Raw genomic sequence first — 13,772 nt, 5'->3', positions numbered from 1 at the left:
AATTATTTAATTTGCATGTACACTCCAAGGGTAAGAAAAGACACACCTCTTCCACTCAAAACAAACTGATTACAGGCTGTACAAAAGCAAAAAAATTCTGTCCATGATATATTTAATTAATAATGAATAAGAGAGAGAGGTGCACATTCTTTGAAAAACTGCATTATCAGACAATAAATGTGATGCACTGTAAATGATCTTCTTTGGAGATCAATGAGGAAGAAAACATCCCCAAAAGCTGAGGCTGGATTTATAGTACCTGAAGCAGTTGTCACAGTGCAGGAGGAGGCTTTTGATTCTGATTTTTCAATAAATTCAACATATGACCCTAAATCCAAACTAAAAGCATATGCACCAAGATTTATGAATTTCTATTATCAAATCAACCAGTATAAAGTCAGAAGACTGCTGGTTGATAATAGAATGGGAAAAGCTGGTTGTTACTTTAACAAAAGTAAAACTAATCTTGCTGAGTAGTAAAACATTGGGATTCAGTTTGTAGCACTCGTGCCTCTGAGTTCAAACTGACTGCAAACCTGAGCACAAAATGTAGGTTAACACTTCGGTGCAATGCTGAGCAAATCTTGTGTTGTCAGAGCTATTGGGGTGGAAGTTAGTATGGGCCTTACTTTGGCATAGACTCAGTGCTATGCTAGCAAATCTGGCTATTTCATCTTCACCTTCAGGGTGAGCTGACAGTGCCAGTCCCTGCTCCACAGGCAGCTCACTCCACGAGAAAATTATATTTTAATAGTAAGCAGCTCAAGATCCCGACGTCTGTCCCGCTCATTTTAAATAAATTCTGTGGAGGAATCCTGCAAGGCGCCCTTCAGTAACATATGGGACCTTCTTTGTTATCTGCCGAGGTTGGCCCTCACAAATTCATCAGAGGTACCATTGCCTTTGTTGCTTAGGCGCTGACTGCTTCACTGGTGAACTATTATGCCTGATGTGAATTGTGCCCTTGGAAAACAGAAACACATACCAACATTGTTTTTGAATGAGATTTGACAATGAAGTTGTATCAGATGGATATGGCACTATCAGAAGAATGGGGAGTTCTCCTGTTAAACATTCCTTGCACAAACTCTTCCACCAGGAACAGATTACTTGCTCATTAATTCAATTGTTATTTGAGAGACCTTAATGTATATACCTTGACTACAGAATAATAGCGACTGAATTTCAAAAGTAAACGATCGATTCGAAGTGGAGCATGATAAACAAGACAAAATTTGTGCATTGTTTAAACTGAGTTCTTGGTATATTTGGGTATTTGGGACAATTGCTGACTGAGCCATTCTCCTGGTTAGGAAAAGTGTTTACTTTACCTTTCATTTTCCACACTAAGAAAGTCAAATATTATTTTTTCCACACTAAGAAAGTCAAATATTATGGGGAAAATGGTAGTTTCTGCACTTCAGGGCTAAAGAAGAGACTTTTGCAGGATTTACTATGTGCAGGTCATGTCTGCCAAGGCTAATTAGTCAGAATGGAAAGATGAATAAACACTGTGCTTTTTCATTTCTTGACATTTGAATATTGGGAGTAACGTTGACAAAACTAATAGGTCGGACACAATTCATGAGAGGTAGCTTGTGCAGGGTCTGGGTGACACTTCGACTCCTTAGAATATACCTAGGGAATGTTTGGAAGTCGCAGAGACTGAATGTTGTTTTCCTGGGAGCCCTGTATATCTTCCACCTGAGTTATGGAAGAAACCTAGAGAAACACCTTCGGAACAGTAGGATCATTGGTGCCGAATGAAATTTGTTTCTGGAGCTGCGTTTTCCGTGAATTAAACTCCACGCTGTCATAAAGTAGTTTGTCCTTTAAACAATTAACTTATTTCTTTGTGCATATGGCATAAGTCATGTCAACAAAGTCTTCCCAGCACATTCTGCATACCTCCCAAGGGATTCAGGTTGATAAATGTGAGCACATTGCATGTGTCACTGCTATATGTGGTTGAATGTAAAACACCTGCCATGTCTAAAATAAACCAAAAGCATGATATGTAAACAGGGCTCTTCCAGCTACCACCTAAAATGGTATAATTATATTTAGAACATTCCAAATCCATTCTGAAGGAACAAGAGGAGGAGGAGAAGTGGGAGATTGAGCATTAGAGGCCTTGTGAGAATTCTTATTTATTTCACTTGGAAGCCATGTACCCGTGACAAGGTTAGAAATGCAGGTCCTTTTAAGAATAAACCAGATTTTGCTTCAGAATGAATTGAGGGCAGGTGATGCTACAAACGTCATTAAAGTTTAGACTTCAGGGCCGGGATTCTCCCCTACCCGGCGAGGCGGGGGAATCCGGCGTAATAGAGTGGCGGGAGCCACTCCGGCATTGCGCCGCCCCAAAGGTGCGGAATTCTCCGCAACTTTAGGGGCCAAGCCCTTACCTTGAGGGGCTTGATTTCCACCCCGCCGGCTGGCGGGAAAGGCCTTTGGCGCCACGCCAGCCGGCGCCGAAAGGACTTCGCCGGGCGACACATGCGCGGGAGCGTCAGCGGCCGCTCACGGCATCCCCGCGCATGCGCAGTGGAAGGGGTCTCTTCCGCCTCCACCATAGTGAAGACCATGGCGAAAGCGGAAGAAAAAGAGTGCCCCCACGGCACAGGCCTGCCCGCCGATCGGTGGGTCCCGATCACGGACCAGGTCACGGTGGGGGCACCCTCCGGGGCCAGATCGCCCCCCCGCCACCCCCCCCCCCAGGACCCCGGAGCCCGCCCGCGACGTCTGCCCCCGCCGGTAAGGTAGGTGGTTCAATCCACGCCGGCTGGCGAGGGTTGACAGCGGCGGGACTTCAGCCCATCGCGGGCCGGAGAATTGCGGGGGTAGCCCGCCAACCGGCGCGGCGTGATTCCCGCCCCCGCCGATTCTCTGGTGACGGAGAATTCAGGACATGGCGAGGGCGAGATTCACACCAGCCCCCGCCGATTCTCCGACCTGGCGGGGGGTCGGAGTATCGCGCCCCAGAGCTGGGTTTCTCCCCAGTTGGGAGGAATTCTGGACAGGGAGCAGATCGAGAAGGGGAGAGTGGAAATCAGTATTTGAACTGAACTATGATATCACAAAAAATCAGTTGTGAATCATTAGGGTGGCTTCTTTTTCATAAAGTTTTCCAATTAGGAGGCAATTTAGTGTCACCAATCCACCTTCCCTGCACATATTTCGGTTATGGGGGTGAGACCTATAGAGACTCGGGGAGAGTGTGCAAACTCCACACGGACAGTGACCTTGGGCCGGGATCAAACCCGGGTCCTTGGCGCCGTGAGGCAGCAGTGCCGCCCAGTCTTCTGCTGTCTAATTTGGTGAATGGATATTCGCCCTCGGGGAAGCGGTGACATTGTGGTATTTTCACTGGTGAGAAATCCAGAGGTCCAGGGCAGCACTCTGGGGGCCTGTGCTTGATTCCCACCATGGCAGATGAAATTTGAATTCAATAAAACTTTGAATTAAAAGAACTATGATGACCATAGTTGATTGCGGTATAGACCCATCTGGTTCTCTAATGCCCTTAAGGGAAGGAAATCTGCAACCTATACCTGGTCTGACCTACACGTGGCTCCAGACCCATTGCAATGTGGTTGATTCTTAAATGCCCTCTGAAATGGCCTAGCAAACCACTCAGTTCAAGGGCAATTAAGGATGGGCAATTTAAACAATAATTATTGTCGTGTCTGATGAAAATTGTAGTCTTTCCATGGTTTGGAAAGTTATTGCTTGTACTGCAACAAATAAAATGCTTTCTTGCTTGCCTCAAGTATATGTTGGAATTAACTTTCCACCAATCTGCACCAAAAACAAATCACTTTGTTATCAGCAACTGAAGGAGATTCCTTGAACATTTCCCACAGGAATTTTCTTGTAGCGTTGAGTGTCCCGAAGGCAAGGCGGGAAGGGTGTGGGTCTTCTGCAGGTGGGTGAGATAGCTGGTCACGTGCAATCATGCGGCGGCCTTCCATTTAGATATTCATGGGCGAAGTGCCTGGACAATTGTGTGGTAGGGCTGGCAGGAAGTTGATGATCCCACCTCACAGGATTGAAGGTCCAGGTACCATTTTTAAAAGCTTTCATTCCCTGCATTTCAGAACCATCAGTCGGGATGTGGGAGTGGATGACTTCACACAAAATCTGGTGCTAGAACCTCCAGATCTTCCCCCACAAACTGCCCCCCCCTCCCCCGCCTCACCAAACATGGAAAATTTCAACTGCTGCTAACAACTGTACATCTTTCCCTAAAAGCATCTGTGATTCTACAGCGACATCTCAAAGCAGACAACGAATGAACCCTACGGTTTATGATGCCTCCCTGCAGGTTCTCCTTCAGTCCACCCAGGAATGCCAAGAAGTCCTATTTCCCAGTAATGGCAGCAGGTGGCCCTCCCTTCTGACCTGAAAACGTCTGAATAAACAGGAGCCCTGTACCTTGTATCAGCCATGCCCTGGTCACCCCGCCACAGACGTCTTCACCCTTAGTCTGTACTCTAGAGAACTCTTCATGTTATCACATCTATGTCACTGGACTCTCCCATGTTGACCCTGGATCATGAAGTCATTACCCTGCACCTTCCCTCAGTCACCTTTGACCTACCCTCCATCAGTCATGACCCTCATTCCATCAGCCTTGATGTGCCCTGTATTCCCCTCGACTCTCAGAACCACACCACCTACCCACTATAACCTTGGATTGCTCCGCAATCATGCGTCATCTCTCATCTGTCGATATTGACCTTCTTTGTGTAGCCCAGCTTCCTCCCTCTGTCCCCCACATGCCCTTGTAGGACCGGCACAACCCTTGGTCAGCCATGCCATGATCCCCCTTGCACAGCCACTACCCCAACCTCACTGCATGAATGCCTCCTCCCCCATGGTCCAATTGCTCCCCATGAAAGACGAGCAAGACCTATATAGTACAAACCCACCAGAGGCGGCAGGGTAGCACAGTGGAGTCTGCACATTTTCCCCGTGTCTGCGTGGGTTTCCTCCAGGTGCTCCGGTTTCCTCCCAGAAGTCCTGAAAGCCGTGCTTGTTAGGTGAATTGGACATTCTAAATTCTCCCTCAGTGTACCCGAACAGGGGCTGGAGTGTGGTGACTATGGGATTTTCACAGTAACTTCATTGCGGTGTTAATGTAAGCCTACTTATGACACTAATTAAGATTATTATTATTAGGAAGACTACCTCGCCTGCTGCAGGCCACCATTAACCAGGTGTGAATTTGAAGGCAATTGTTTCTCGTTCACTGCAGAGTTAATTGCAAAGGTACCATTTATCTGGAAAAATTGTGCTTTAATAAGTTTATGACATGCTAATTCATCAATAGGTTCCCACTGCTTGCCATCGGGAAGTTCAATCTGTGGCAACCTTAATTTGCTATTTTCATTTCACTGTAGCTGACATTCCATATCGGGGACAATTAAGTGCACCCGCCCGTCTTGTTTCCCATTGCCAGTAGCAGCACAAGATTCTGGCCATTGACTACAGCTTTTGGAACAAGTAGCTGGCGGCTAAATTGTGGATGTTTAAGAAATTAAAAGTTGAATAATAAAAACAAGACAGTGACATTACCCAGTTAAAAGTAAATATTTTACTGCTCATTTTTGGTTACAAGACAGCAAGTCATTTTTCAACATACCTTGCCAAAATTTAACATTTAGTGCTTTTAATCACCAAAATTTTAGGAAGCCTAACACTGCACATGAATCTCAGGAGGTGCTTGTGAGCATTAATACCATTTATTAAAAGATTCTATAATGTAAGGATGTGACATGCTGAACACGGCAGAGCTGCAAGTATAGCCACCAGCAAAAACTTTATTTCTCTTCACTTTCAAAGAAGTGGAAATGTCCCTCATGGATTACCTGTAAAAAAAACACAAGTCAATGTCTGGCATAAATAAATATTCTCCCATCTGAATCAGATTAAATCGCATTTTTGATGTTGAATCTGTAACATTTAATGTATTTTGTACCTGATAGCACTCACTGGTTAGCAGCATCGAACATCTTCTTCCGGCCCTCCATGCCAGACTTAGCCTCCACATTCTTACGCCAGTCGCTCACCTCGACATTACGTTCCTGTGGGCCATTTAAAAATGTCAAAAAATTGTTCAGGATCAGGATAAAAGAAAATATTTAGACCGTGCTAAATTTTACGGGGCGGAAATCCACCTTGTTTGGTAGCACTAAGTGAGCAATATGGCATTGCTATACTATTTGACTAAGAGGTCATCTGGACTCAAAACGTTAGCTCTTTTCTCTCCCTACAGATGATGCTTCCAGACCTGCTGAGGTTTCCCAGCATTTTCTCTTTGGCATTGTTTTTAAAAATAAATTTAGAGTGCCCAATTAATTTTATCCAATTAAGGGGCAATTTAGCTTGGCCAATCCACCTACCCTGCACATCTTTGGGTTGTGGGGGTGAAACCCACGCAAACAAGGGGAGAATACGCAAACTCCACACGGACAGTGACCCAGAGCTGGGATCGAACCTGGGACCTTGGCGCCGTGAGACAGCAGTGCTAACCACTGCGCCACCGTGCTGCTCCCCTCTTTGGCATTGTTATACTCCCCACCTGATCATCAATTTTATTAAGACTGGATTCTTTTCACAACTCAGATTGAATAAAGCATCTAAAGCTTTTGAAAAAAAACATGTTTGCAAAAATGAAGTTATTTGGTCCAAAAATGCTAATCAATAATTGACTGAATACAGCCTGGCGGTTTGGCATATTGGAAGTCTGGCAAAACTTGCTGAAGGCCTTCTTTATTCAAAAGAGATCAAACTGCAATAGAACCTAATTCCCACAACAGCGAGCAAGCCATTCCTGTGTTTATATATTTATCTGTTATTCCTGCTGAAGTGAAAGTCGCAGCAAGACTTTTCAGCATAATCACTATATTTATTTAACTTCTACATCTGTGTAGAAGTTAATATTTTAGAAGTTGCTAGAAGGTGATTCTATGCCTAACGACTATCTCAAATAAGCATTTCTATATTTTCATTGTAAACATGAACAGAACTGTTGAGGCAGGTAACAAACATTATAAACATGAGGGCGGCGGTGGCGTAGTGGTATTGTCACTGAGCCAATGATCCAGGGTAATGCTCTGGGGTCCCAAGTTCAAATCCCACCATGGCAGATAGTGAAATCTGAATTCAATAAATATCTTGAATTAAAAGTCTAATGATGACCATGAAACCAATGCCGATTGTCGTAAAAACCCATCCGGCTTACTAATGGCATGGAAGAAAATCTGCTGTCCTAACTTGATCTGGCCTACATGTAACTCCAGGCCCACACAGCAATGTGGTTGAATATTAACTGCTCCCCACTGAAATGGCTTGGCAAGCCACTCAGTTCAAGGGCTGGCACAGGCCAGCGACACCCACATACCAAGAACGAATAAAAAATAAATAAATAATAAAGTCCAAAGAAATGCAGGAGATATTATCTGAATATTACCTTTTCTGTATCATCCTTTTTGACTGACTTCAGGTTGGCTCGCAGGTCCATAGATACTTTGTGCTTGGATCCCAACAAGGCACGCAACATAGCATCAGCAGAAACACGCACCCTGCGCAATGTGGGTCGCTTAAACTTCCCTCTAAGGTCAAGAATTTTCAGGGACAGATCATGAATCTGTTTGCAGAAAAACGGTTGTAAAATATTATAGCTGAAATTTCCATAGTTTTATGATGAAAGGGTGCAGAGATTAAAATGTGCCAAAATTTGTCATGTACCTCATAGTTGTTCTTGCCAGCTTTGAACTCAAAGTCGTATCTTTCTTCATCAACAATCTCAATTCTCTGATGAAGGTCTTTGCATAAATTCTGCAACAAGAATAGTTTAGTTCTGGTCTGTATTTCCACAAATGCCACCTCATCTAACCCCACTTGGATTATCACATCCTGTAATCTTTAATATTTATATTTGTCAATCATTTGTCCAATTCCCTTTTAGAATGTTCACTAATAAAGCATAACTCATAGTGGACTTGCCTCTGTCAAAAATACACTAAGGGGAGTTTGAGCTATTCTTCAATATTGGTTTATGACAGAGAACTCCACTTTCTAACCACTCCCGCTGTGAACCTTTGTTCCTTTTATGGTTATCTTAAAGTTGTACCCTCTCATCACTCCGTTATTAGCCAACAGAAACATTCTGTTACTATTTGACTTGTCATGATCCTTCATCATCTCGACGCATCCACTAGGCCCTTAATCTTCTCAGTTTCTTTCCATAACCATTCAATTCAACATTCTTACTAAAATAAGGTTTATATTCTTATCAATATACCATAACTCATGGATTCATCTGTCAAAAATAGTACAGAACAATTTTTAATTTGCCCCAAGCAAGGGAACAGGAGTTAAAATCCAAATGGCGTATTAACCACCTGTTTCCCACCCAGACGCCATTTTAACATGGTCATCTTGTGCAACTAAGGGGCCAACCTGATTTCCATAGGAACCTCATGAATAAATGCAATGTAGGGTCCTATGATATTAGGAGGCTGATATAGACACTCCACTCAGTAAAACCTGGCGAATACCTAATCAGGTTAAGTTTAAAACTTATCTTTGTCTAGTCTGGTGGGGCATGGTACTGCAAAGAAAGCTTTGGCCAGTCCTGCCCAGGGATTCTTTCCCCGTTATGAACCATGAGTCCTCCACAATTTCCCCGTGTGCCAGGCTCTGGGCCACTTCATTTTTAAAAACCCAAAGCTCTCTCTCTGCTCTTGGTTAGGTTGGACAACTCGTCAGCAGCATATTAATAAGGCCTGGGCTTTAAAATGGCCGGGGCCTCCAGCCTCAACTGCCAAGCAGACAGCCCGAGTGCTCCACCACTTTCTGCCGAGGATTCAAAACTCCCCCTACGGTGTCAAAAACTGAGATGATTGCACATTTGAAGGTCCAGGTAAAGCATTAAGCAAGATTGAATAAGGCTTTAAATGGAAATACAGTACAAATATAGCCTTACTTGCAAGTCAGTAAGAGAAAGGCCAGTGAAGTTGAGTGGAGGTACACGCTCTGCAAGGAATTTTTCCTTCTCCTCATTTCTATCAGCTGTTTCTTTTTCTAAGTCTTCTTTGGCTTTGCCCAGCATTAGAATCTGTGTGAACGTTGTCATGAAGTCAAAAATGTTACAATAACACACATGTAAACTTTTGAAAATACTATTTGAAGTAATAAATTGGGAGAAATAATTTCATCTCACCTTAAGGTGGAGCTTGCGGGATGCAGAGATCTTACAACTTTTCTGTTCATGACAATAAAAGCAAATAAAAATGTGTCATTGAAGTGGCGTTAATCATTATTGGATAAATATATTTAATCACACTTTCTCAATGAAGAGCCATAATTGAAGGAAATACAATGAAGATAGAACTATCTCGGCGCAGCACGGTGGCGCAGTGGATAGCATTGCTGCCTCACGGCGCCGAGGTCCCAGGTTCAATCCCGGCTCTGGGTCACTGTCCATGTGGAGTTTGCACATTCTCCCCATGTTTGTGTGGGTTTCGCCCCACAACCCAAAGATGTGCAGGGTAGGTGGATTGGCCATGCTAAATTGCCCCTTAATTGGAAAGAAATGAATTGGACACTCTAAATAAAAAAAAAGATAGAACTATCTAGTACTGATTCTTTAATATATACTCCTTGCGGCTGGGGGTGAATGATAGGTGAATTTACTCACATATCTGTATGATACAAGTACAAAACTGTGGCCACAACAAAATACTTCTAACTTAGTGTCAAGGGAATGTAGCCTGCAAAAGTATGAAAACATATAAAATGCTTTCATTCACACCCATTTGTGAGCTGGTTAATGAGCTGACTTAATATTATTAATGTTGCATATTAAAAATAGAAAGTTATTCAACTCCATAGGATGTACAGGGGTGATAGAGGTCCTTCAGTCCAACGAGACCACAACAGTGTTTATGCTCCACATGAGCCTCCTCCCAATCCTCTCTATCTCACTTTTTCTATTCCTTTCTCCCTCATATGTTCATCTAGATTCCCCATAAATACATCTATGGACAGGATCCCATCCTGCTGATGGGATCTTCCAGTCCCGCCAAAGGCGACCCCTTGCTTCGGGTTCGCCGACAGAGGGATGGGCGAGCCACACAAAATAGCATTGACATCAGCGAGGCCAGAAGATCCTGCCAGCGGCCAATGCCGAGCGGCATTGAGGGGTTCGCTTGGAGGTGGCAGCCATCCATTGACTTCTTCAAGGAAAATTGACCGTCAGCGGGGGTGGGGGGGGAGGCATAGAAGTGACAAATATGGGTATGAAAACCAATGTAGGGAGGCCTGTGAGATGGAGTAGTTACATGGACCATGATATTTAGGGTCTGTGCATTAGGGGGGGGGAGGGTGATGGCTATGTTATTGTGGGATTTTTTTTGTGTTTGTTGGATCTTTCTGTTTAAAAGTGTTAAAATTATAAAGGCCTTGATGAAATATTTTCTAAAAAAAAAAGAAAACACGTCGAGGGGCACCCGTAAAATCCCACCCCCCTCACTTTATTTCCCTGTGGTAGCAAGTTTCACTTTCCAATAATTCTTTTGGTAAAAATATTTCTGTTCAATTTTTTTTACGGCTCCATGATAATATTTAGACTCTAGACTCCCAAAAACAGATTATATGAGAGGTTAAAGTATTCAAAATCTGAATCCTGATCCCAACCCACCTCTAATCCATCCAGTTCAATTTTATAAAGGTTGGTTGGGAGCAGGTGGCCCACCCACTCTCAGCTGCTGCGTTTGCAATTTACATATTATAATGCATCAGATTTATGCACTATTTTAAATTTAACTCTGGGTGCCATGTTACGCAAACCTTGGGAAAACTAGTAGCTACAGCAAAGTGAGAACCATTGGATGTAGGTGAATATCCAAGATCCAGTGTACCTGTCATGCTAACACCTTCACAAACAGACATCCTCTGACTTTAGATCGCCTTCAGCCCGCCCGAGGCCTCCAATTGCTGATCTTTCTCCGAAGACTAGAATGCAAAACCCCGAATGAGCCCTTCAATCCCTCTGTATTGAGGCCCCAACCTTCTCGCCATAACTAACGTAGGTTTCTGACCACACCTCCTCAACCCCAGGACTGGACCACCTCACCGTTGTCTCCCCTACCACCTCCCTGACCAACCCCCCAGCACATCCCTTTCTCCCCAGCCCACACCTCCCTTCTAGATGCCTGCGGCACGGTAGCACAGTGATTCGCACAGCCGCTCACAATGCCAGGGATCTGGGTTCAATTCTGGCCTTGGTTGACTGTTTGTGTGGAGTTTGCACTTTCTCCCCTTGTCAGTGTGGGTTTCCTCCGGATGCTCCGGTTTCCTCCCACAGTCAAAGATGTGCAGGTTAGGTGGATTGGCCATGCTAAATTGTCAGTTAGTATCCAAAGATGGACAGATTTGGGTGGGCCCAGATAGGGTTCTCTTTCAGAGGGGTGGTGCGGACTCGATGGGCCAGTGGCCTCCTTCTGCACTGTAGGGGTTCCATGTTTCTTCCACCAAACCCCCTTCCTTTCCCCCCAAACCCCTCCATTCTCCCATCAATCCCCTCCCTCCCCAACACACACCCTTCCCACCCCTCACCACAACCACCTCCCTCCCCCACCACAGCCGCCATCAGACCCCCTCCCACCCAAATACACCCCCTTCCCTCCCGACCAGCCACTCCCTCCCTTCCCCCACGACAACCACCTCTTCCCCCCACCAAATTCTCATCAGACCCCCTCCCTCTCCCTAATACACCCCATCCCTCCCCCCCATGCACCCCAACCTTCCTCAATGCACCTCCTCCCTTCCCCAACACACTCCCCTCCATCCCCCCACCAATCCTCCTCTCATTTCCCCCCATCAATACCCTCCCCCACCCCACTCCCTTCCCCCACCAAACCCCCCCACCCACCCACCCCACCAAGGTTCTTTCATGAGATGTGGCTATTCCTGGCAATTCCACCACTAATTGAACTTGTGCCTTCTCCCCACCACCGCCACCTGGAAACCAAGCCTGACAGTCAGGCTGATGTCAGGTGGCAGGGAACCTGTTAATACATCACATGTACACACACTGTGGAGTGAAACGGCTCCACAGAATGTTGGGAAATGCCAATTAGAAGGTGACTGTACTCCTTCCTTTCCCCCCTCCCAGTGGATCAATCAGCTAACATTCTGCCCTGTACACTTCACTTTAATATATTTCACAAGGTTTGCTGATATAACTCAGAGTGGGATTCTCTGGCCGCGTTTGCCTGGCGCTGCAGAATCCCGCCTGAGGTCAATGGATTTTTCCATTGTCGGGGTCTCGCCCGTGGCGTTCTTGCGGCGGGTGGGCAGGGAGGGAGAATCCAGCCCCTAATTTCCTTTGGAGAAAACCAGACTTTATAAGTCATTAGAGATACTGACAAGTTGTGTCAAAAATACTTAAGCGCTTCCTAACCCCAAATCTAGTCCTAGTCTGACATTTCTTCATGGGTTGACTCAAAGGATGACAAACCTCATCCCGTGAAATGTGGTCCTGTGCCATTGCGTGGTGTGAATACCACGGCACGGTCCAGGCGGGGCTCCCTGGGGAAATATTGGGTGAAATTGTATGGCCACTTTGCGGAGGGGAAAAGCTGTAAAATTCGACGATCCATTCAAAAGTCCATTGACTGGCAGGACCAGAAAATCCCGTGGGTGGGAGGGGCTGTAAAACTCTTCCCATTGTTTCGAGCACATCTTTAACAAAGTACGATAAAGCTTAGTTCCTGCAATTCTATAGTTCTAGTACAATTTTTCAGAATTTACATGCGATTCACAGGTACCCATATAATAGCTATATACATTTACTTATTCCCTTAAATATTGCAGAATAACAAAACTAGCATGTGACTGGAAATAGCATGACCATCTCATTGAGGGGAAGTGCAGGGAAGCTGACTACATACTTTAACATTTAGCTCTTTCTGAGCCATTGGAGCTCTTGGTGCTGGAGCAGCTTTAGGAGGAGGTGCTGGTTTTGGTGGTTCTGGCTCCGACTCAATTACTTCTTCAGTCTCTTCCATTTCCTCAACAACCTCTTCCTCGTACTGTGGAAATATTATAGATCCAACTGTTAGAGAATTCTCCAAGCTGGCACAAATTTCAAATTTTAAGTGTACAAATTTCAATTTTAATTGTTAGAGAAATGTCCAAAAGAGTACAAATTTTAAATTTAAATGGTACAATTTGAATTTTAATTGTCGGGGAACTGTCAAAATTGGTCCAAATTACAAATAATAATCAACAAAACATAAACAATTAGAAATACAATTGCCACAGAAACATGATGGCAGGTCTGTTAAAATGCTTACCTCTTCCCTGAAAAAGAGAGAGAGAGAAATGTCAGAGAGAACATCATACAAGTAGAAAATAGTAACATGCTGAATAGATAGTTTAAAGGCAATACTATTATTTCCGTTGATAACTTTACTCTATTGTTCAAAAATTATGATTGGAGAATGTGAAATGGATAAGTCAAATACTGCACAGTTTTATTTGCACCTTTCAAGGTAAGAAGAAAAATGAGTGCCCTTACTGTGGGGTTAGAATAAACAAAAAACAATTTTTCTTATACCCTATACCTTATCAAAAATGCATGTTGTGGATTTTTTTATCAACAGTTATTTAGGCACAGACCTGTGTTGGATGCATGAGTTCACAATTTTTATAGTAAACCAATGGCCAGAATTCTACACTCCCCCTGCCCACCCTCT

The 13,772-nt window shown here is 44.4% G+C and overlaps 1 protein-coding gene across 2 annotated transcripts; it reads right to left on the bottom strand.

Moving 5' to 3' along the window:
• Positions 1-5,576: 5,576 nt before the first annotated feature.
• Positions 5,577-13,128, bottom strand: LOC140388077 (troponin I, slow skeletal muscle-like). 2 transcript variants are annotated; one of them, XM_072471686.1, is made up of 7 exons: positions 12,966-13,128; positions 9,233-9,274; positions 8,996-9,127; positions 7,756-7,845; positions 7,478-7,654; positions 5,984-6,089; positions 5,577-5,873 (listed from the first exon to the last, which is right to left on the bottom strand). In XM_072471686.1, exons 1-6 carry the CDS (start codon positions 13,080-13,082, stop codon positions 5,994-5,996), a joined length of 654 nt encoding a protein of 217 aa, XP_072327787.1. In that variant the 5' UTR covers positions 13,083-13,128; the 3' UTR covers positions 5,577-5,873; positions 5,984-5,993. The 2 variants fall into 2 exon arrangements, with proteins under 2 accessions (XP_072327787.1, XP_072327788.1); XM_072471687.1 differs by having other exon boundaries at positions 5,998-6,089.
• Between the last annotated feature and the right edge of the window lie 644 nt (positions 13,129-13,772).

The sequence above is a fragment of the Scyliorhinus torazame genome, chromosome 13 (genome assembly GCF_047496885.1).
Source record: "Scyliorhinus torazame isolate Kashiwa2021f chromosome 13, sScyTor2.1, whole genome shotgun sequence".
In the NCBI taxonomy this organism is placed as follows: domain Eukaryota; kingdom Metazoa; phylum Chordata; class Chondrichthyes; order Carcharhiniformes; family Scyliorhinidae; genus Scyliorhinus; species Scyliorhinus torazame.
Note: the sequence above shows the minus strand (reverse complement) of the source record. Positions and strands in the feature narration are given on the sequence as shown.